Source organism: Asparagus officinalis, chromosome 6 (assembly GCF_001876935.1).
Source record: "Asparagus officinalis chromosome 6, Aspof.V1, whole genome shotgun sequence".
In the NCBI taxonomy this organism is placed as follows: domain Eukaryota; kingdom Viridiplantae; phylum Streptophyta; class Magnoliopsida; order Asparagales; family Asparagaceae; genus Asparagus; species Asparagus officinalis.
Window position 1 is genome coordinate 26,715,010 of NC_033799.1, and position 7,209 is coordinate 26,722,218.

Sequence of the window (7,209 nt, forward strand, 5' to 3'; positions counted from 1 at the left end):
TTTTTTCGACTTTTCAAATTACCCACGAAATCAAACAAAAAATGAAGGATAAATCTCCAAAGCTCCGATACGCAATGGTCTGCTCCTCGAAACAGAATCGGAGCATGGAAGCTCACTCCCTCCTCCAGCGCAATGGCTTCGACGTCTCCTCCTACGGCACTCGGGCACATGTTAAGCTCCCGGGTCCATCGTACCACGAGCCCAACATCTACGAATTCAGAACCCCTTATCACAAGATGTACGATGACCTCCTCCGCAAGAACCCTGAATTGTGAGTGGAAAGCCGATTTTGCCCTTTTCATTTTCTTCATATCTACTGTTTTTGCCATTGTAAAGTTGGGACTTTTGTGGAGTTTTTTTAGGTACAAGCGTAATGGGATCTTGCCGATGTTGAAGAGGAATATGAGTGTGAAGCTAGCGCCTCAGCGCTGGCAGGATAATGCTGCTGATGGCCCCTTTGATGTTGTTCTCAGTTTCGAAGATAGGGTTTTCGATGCGATCGTTGATGGTAATTGGGTTTTTGTTTTTGTGTTTTTTTAGTTTTTTTTTAAAGCTGATATTCTGCGATTGGGTTTTAAATTTGATTGATTTATATGAGTTTTAATTTGGAGTTTTTATTTGAATTAATGTGCAATTCCGAGCTTTGATAGTTTTTAGAACTTGCTCTCGTGAGATAATGACAATTACAATTTCAGATTTTATAATCATGCCTAAGGGTATTAGCTGAAATTTGGTTGAAAAGATGCCTAAGGGTATTAGCTGAAATTTGGTTGAAAAGATGCCTAAGGGTATTAGCTGAAATTTGGTTGAAAAGATGCCTAAGGGTATTAGCTGAAATTTGGTTGAAAAGATGCCTAAGGGTATTAGCTGAAATTTGGTTGAAAAGATGCCTAAGGGTATTAGCTGAAATTTGGTTGAAAAGATGCCTAGAGATATAACCGTCTACGACTGAGCCTTTATGAATATTTGGTTGGTAATTTATAGTTTTGCTTCAATTTGCTTTGATGGATGGTAATTTATATGGAAGATTGATGAAGATTCTAGCAGATACCTATTCTCTTTTAGGGAATGGAATAATTTTCTGATAAAAAAAAATAAAACAGGAGATTTTGGTGGCTGACATAAATATAAGGCAGCAGACTAATGAAGAAAATAATAGATAATAACAGATAACACGCTGTAGAAATGGGATCTTAGGAGACAAGAAAAATAAGCATGGGGATATAAATTGAAATTTCATAAATATAAAAGAAAGACTTAAATCATTTCTAGAAATTGTCAAAGTGTCAACACGCCGATTTTGTAGTATTAGTTAGTAAGCAAGCATTGTTTTTGTTCTGTTTCGAACCTCCAACAGCTTATGCATGATGTACGCCGTGCAATGTCAGTGAAAAGCCTTGCTTACGTTCAAAACAAATTGATGGAAGTTGGTACTTTTTTGTTGTCTCCTTCTAAACATGAATAATGCTAACTGAATTATTAATTTTTCGGTACACATGATCAAAATATTTTCCAAGAATAAATACACATAATGCTTATATATCTTAGGACAAAAATAATGTATGTGGAAACACTTAAATGGTAGAACCATGTAATGTACGTGTGATACTCAATAGGAAATTTATATATTCATGTTCCAAAAAGTTAAATGATATATTTTGCATTCTCTATTAAAAAACGCCCTCAGATTTATATGAGAACATTCCTACTCATATTTAACTTTCAACTGGGTGTTGTTTTTGCTAAGTGTTTAGCTTACAATTGGCATGAGTTTAGCTTAAACACAAATGTCCTCTGCATTTCATATTGATCTATTTAACAATAGCTTTATTTTATATGCAAAGAAATTTGTTTAAACATATTGTTTAATATGCTTTATAATTTTAATTGTACAATAATAATATGTAATTAAAACTAAGATGAGGGATGTTCCAAGTGCAATGGTAAAAAAGAGACAAGGGCCGTGCTTGGCACGGGGTACAAATGTCCTCTTCAAAATTTCGACTTTTTCATATAATAAACTGATTTCTTAGTTTCGAAGGGTTTCGATCTTTAGCGTCAGGGTTTTGAAGCAGGGGACTCTTGGAATATACAATAAAAGTATCGGTTCTTTAATTTATTTCTCTCTTTGATATTTCGTGGTGATTGTCATTTTTCTATCTGGGTGTTCACGGTGATCAGTTTTCATAGTGAAAATCTTCGAGGTTTGCGATTTGATTTTTTTTGTAGATTTTGTATTCGCTTTCATCTCTCGAGATCATGGTGGAAACGAGGGCTTCTTCTGAACGGTCTCTTCTTTCAACCTCCTCCTCTTCATCAACTGTCTTCAAGCCCAAACACTCCAAAGATAAACAGTTACAAAAATTGAACATGTTACAAAAATTGAAGAATCCATGTCTCTGCCGGTGTCCGATCCTCCGTCGAGGGGCGACGAAAGCGGCGACGATACCGCAGTCGCCAAGGGATCGACGATGACCAAGAGAGGCGCCTACGCCGCCCTATCCTACATGACCTGCGCCGGTCAGTACTCTCTTTTATTTTAATTTCACTCGGCCCTCGGTTAATTTCTTCAAATTGTATATTCAATCTGTTCCAAAGTTTCAATCTATTTTGTTTATTCCTTGGTTTTTCTATATAAAGGCTGCAACTTTAATTCTTGAGGAGCTTAATTGGGCATGTCCTGTAGTCTTCTGTTTGCCCCGGGGGTTTTTTCCATAACCCTAAAACCCTTTCCCAATTTTGAATTTCCTCAACTAGAGAAACCATCTTCCACCTTCCATTTTTTTGTAGGATTTCTGCAATCAAAAAAAAAAAAAAAAAGAGAGCGCGAAATGGCCTCCACCGGATCCGATCGCCGTCCTCCGTGGCCACCGCGCCTCCTTCATGGACGCATGCTTCCACTCCTCGAGACCTCTTCTCTTCACTGGGTAAATCATTATCTAATCCAATCTCAATTCGATTCAGTCTCTCTTTCTTCTTCTTTTTCCCCCCCTCAGAAAAACCCTACTTTGTTGCTTCCAGCGCTGCCGATGGAGAACTTCGAGTTTGGGATACGGTGCGTCTTCAAGCCCAAACACTCCAAAGATAAACAGTTACAAAAATTGAACATGTTACAAAAATTGAAGAATCCATGTCTCTGCCGGTGTCCGATCCTCCGCCGAGGGGCGGCGAAAGCGGTGACGATACCGCAGTCGCCAAGGGATCGATGATGACCAAGAGAGGAGCCTACGCCGCCCTATCCTACATGACCTGCGCCGGTCAGTACTCTCTTTTATTTTAATTTCACTCAGCCCTCGGTTAATTTCTTCAAATTGTATATTCAATCTGTTCCAAAGTTTCAATCTATTTTGTTTATTCCTTGGTTTTTCTATATAAAGGCTGCAACTTTAATTCTTGAGGAGCTTAATTGGGCATGTCCTGTAGTCTTCTGTATGCAGCGGGGGTTTTTTTTTTTTTTAAGTTACAATATTTGACCTTGGCTGCTCTGGATGTATTTCGCAGTACTTCTGGTTATGTTCAACAGAGCAGCTCTGTCTTCATACAGTTTCCCTTGTGCTAATGTTATTACTCTCTTACAGGTATGCTATTTTCTCTCTGTGATGCCTGCTTTGTCTGATATATGCTATTAATGTATCTTATTTTTGTTCAGTTATTTCCAACTTTTGAAATAATTGTTTTTCTCATGAGATGTAGACTGCAATATTTAAGCACTTCTTGATTCTTATGTAACTTCTATTTTAGATGAAACCATAAAATATACTATTGACTTCTCAATTTTAATAATTTATTGATTTTGAGCCTTTTATTTCTGGATATACAATTCTCGAAAGATAAGGGGAGGATTTCGAGATCACTGAATTCAGAGTTTTTACTTCTTGAAGAGAAAGGGAGTAGACTTGCTAACTTTCATGTTCTTCCATGTTGATATAACACATCTTTGTACCATTATCTTCTCTTATAGAAAAAGTTCAGCAGAGAGATCTAAATGAAGAGGGTGAGTAACGTGAGTTTGCCTTTGTCATGGTCAGCTAGGTTGTGGCCTCCTACGCACTAGATACTTCATATAGTTTCACCTACTAGAATTTGTGTGATCTATCTTACCCTTTGAAGGAAATATGTTTTTAATGTTTGACAAAGAGGTTTTCATCTCAGTTTTTGGTATAACTATAAAGTATTTATCGAATCAAACTTGATCAAATATTTGGACAAATAATAACCAAACTGTTCATTAATCATGCCATTGATTATTCTAAATTTATGTAGATGTGAAAGTAAACTGTTTTATGTTTACTGAATTGAGTCACATGATCAAACATGGATATGACTATCATCATAGTTCCAGGCTTTTTCCATTGAAACGGGCAAGAAAGAATAACCTTTTTTATGTCAGGTAAGTTTTGGCTGATGGAAGTTTTTGTGAAAGCATCTTTACATGAGAATTTCTCCTTTTTTTGCTTTGATCCACCCTGATTTTTCTGCATAAGTTTGGTGGTAGAAGTTCCAATGTGACTGGCACCTGAAACATTGACGTGTTTTTGTTATGTTTATGCAGGCATTTCACATTTCGAAACGGTCATCCAGTAGCTGAAAGCTCAAGCAGAGGAGGAATCCAGACAAGAGGATGCAAATGACAAACCTACAAGTATATCATTATATCATAGGAGACTGCTAATGCAAATAAGGTCCCTTATCGGACTCTTATATTTTCAAGCAGAGGAGGAATCCAGACAAGAGGATGCAAATGACAAACCTACAAGTATATCATAGGAGACTGCTAATGCAAATAAGACAAGGGTAAATTAACAAACTCGAACTCTTATATTTTCATCAAGGAATATTCCATGAGCATGAAATAATACAAGGGTAATTTAACAACCCCCCACCCCCCAACAAAAAAAATACTTTGGTTAAATTCTATTAAAAAGATTGAATAGCCCTAAATAATAAAACATCTTCTGAATGCTTTGACAGTATATAGTATCTGAATGCTTTGAGAAAAACTAAGTTTTAAGGTATTATTTATAGTCTTAAATAATGTCTGTTTCTGGATGTACATTATTTGAGGACTTTTCTTTTATCCAAAATAATGGAGGAGTCGATGTACTTGATTTCCCAACTTACGAGTTGCCAAAATTGCAAGGCTGTAATGTTGTTATCGTTGAATAATGTTTTGTCACTTCCTCATCATTCTAATTCAACTTTATTTAGAGATCTAACTTTCGTTCAATTGATTCTTAAAGTATAAGATAATTATAAGATAAATTGCACGTGACAAACCACAAAAATGTTGTGGGAAAAAATTACGCACAAAAATAAACTATAAGGATGCCGTGCTTAGCACGGGATGAATACTAGTTATGTAATAGGGAGGGGACACCTCACTTGTCCCCTCCCTTGGTCCCATATTTTGGGTCATCGTAGCAGCACTCCATTGGACGACTCAGATATTCCTGAAAATAAATTTCCTACGGCTTAACACTTTAATGTACTACTTAAAGGTGGCTTACCAACTCAATTGGGCCAGGACCGATCCTGAGCATTTGGGGGCCCTAGGCAAAAACTTAAACAAAAATCCTAAAGGGGCCCTCCTATATTCAAGATTTTTTAAAAAATAAAGTGTTGTACTCATGTAACTTTAGGGCTGCTTATATACCAAGGGATGCTATAACTAATTCTAAGGATCAAACACAATGTAGTTCTCCTAAGCTACCCACCTTAGCCAAAGGCCTACAAATCACACCCTAATACTCTCATTCCCAAAACAAGATCAATGAACAGTATCACTTTATAAAGCCTCTTCTTGTATTTTTAGATGCAAAATCATTAATTACACTTGTATAATCAAGCTTCTCCACTATATTTTTCTCAATTGACAATATAACCAAGTCATTCAATCTTTCTTGTGACATAGTTGATCGAAGGTAAGATTTGATCAATTTTAACTTTGAAAAGCTTCTTTCAAAGACATATAGTAAAAACAAAGTATTTTGCATACACTTCAATATCCAATCATCATAAGATAAATCAAAATAGAACAAATACATATAGTAAAGCAGCTTAATTTGAAATGCACTTAGGATGCACTGTATAAAGAACAACCCATGAATGGAAATTAGCATACGGTTCTGCAGAGATAGATTAAAAAAATATAACAGAAAGTCAACACATGCATAGCAGTTAATTTGCCCATTGTCCCGCTATAGTTTGAGCTTATAATCACACATAAAAAAGTTATAATGTGCAAGCAGCATTAAAAATAGTGTCATGTGCATAATAAAGCACGATGAAAGTTATATACCATCAAAAAATTAGCATACTGTCTGCAGATAAATTATGAAGAAACAATGCAATCATTTGATGATAGTGGGGCCCTTGTTTTATGGGGCCCTAGGCGAAGGCCTCTCCGGCCTACCCCTAGGGCCGGCCCTGAATTGGTCCCATTGGGCGACTTACCCAATACTTCCGAGTAGCTCTTCAAATAGTCATCCGACAATAATTTTTAAGACAAATCCAATATTTTTTAGAAGTGTTTATTTTAGTAATTAAGATTTGTCCAGAATTCAGGGTTTGGATAGAATTATTGGCAATCGCCAAAAACTTCTAACGTGAAATTTATTCAGAGGGATTAATCGGCTCAAATCAAGATATTAGTTTGTTTCTTTCTTTATGATCTCCAAGTTTTGGTTTTTTGTTACCAGTACCCAACGAGAAAAGATTGCTAGGTAATCATAATTTCAAACGGGCATAAATCAAACAGATGAAATCTGATATTTTCAAAAAAAAAAAGTCCAATTGTTTTCCTGAACATTTACATCCATTTTCGTTGAGTAATAATAGAGAAAACACAGAACTAAATGCATCAATAACAAAGGCTAATTCTCCACGAACCATTAGATACATATATCGCAAAAAATATTCCCTCTGGAATCAAATGAATCAATACACAATTGAAGGAAACAAGGATTGAGTCATAGAGTTTCCACATAACTTTAGGTTCAAGGCTCTACCAAGCCTCCACTGGGGCAAAAAGATCTGGTATCTTATTTAAAATTCATAGTCTTGCTCCAAACAAATATATAGCTGAAGCACCTAAAACCCCATGGCTTTCTGAAGCTTTTCAATTTGATTTACAAAGATCCGTACCATCTGCAAAATCTCAATCAAGAGCTAACAAGAACGCAAGAAAAGAAACAGGTTATGCTTATGGGC

At 36.1% G+C, this 7,209-nt stretch overlaps 1 protein-coding gene across 2 annotated transcripts; it reads left to right on the top strand.

The window, feature by feature from the left end:
* On the top strand, positions 13–4,859 carry LOC109844869 (RNA polymerase II subunit A C-terminal domain phosphatase SSU72-like). Of its 2 annotated transcripts, XR_002248153.1 has the most exons (5): positions 13–271; positions 363–508; positions 2,230–2,520; positions 3,502–3,578; positions 4,553–4,859. XR_002248153.1 is itself a non-coding variant. In XM_020414038.1 (3 exons), exons 1-3 carry the CDS (start codon positions 42–44, stop codon positions 4,582–4,584), a joined length of 408 nt encoding a protein of 135 aa, XP_020269627.1. In that variant the 5' UTR covers positions 13–41; the 3' UTR covers positions 4,585–4,839. The 2 variants fall into 2 exon arrangements, 1 of the variants encoding a protein (XP_020269627.1); XM_020414038.1 differs by lacking the exons at positions 2,230–2,520; positions 3,502–3,578 and having other exon boundaries at positions 4,553–4,839.

What these genes read in the sequence shown, in the direction of transcription:
- LOC109844869 (XM_020414038.1), top strand. Translation starts at nt 42, where the DNA reads ATGAAGGATAAATCTCCAAAGCTCCGATACGCAATGGTCTGCTCCTCG. An exon ending in CTCCGCAAGAACCCTGAATT is followed by an intron (nt 272 to 362) that starts GTGAGTGGAAAG and finishes GAGTTTTTTTAG; the next exon opens with GTACAAGCGTAATGGGATCT. An exon ending in TTTCGATGCGATCGTTGATG is followed by an intron (nt 509 to 4,552) that starts GTAATTGGGTTT and finishes ATGTTTATGCAG; the next exon opens with GCATTTCACATTTCGAAACG.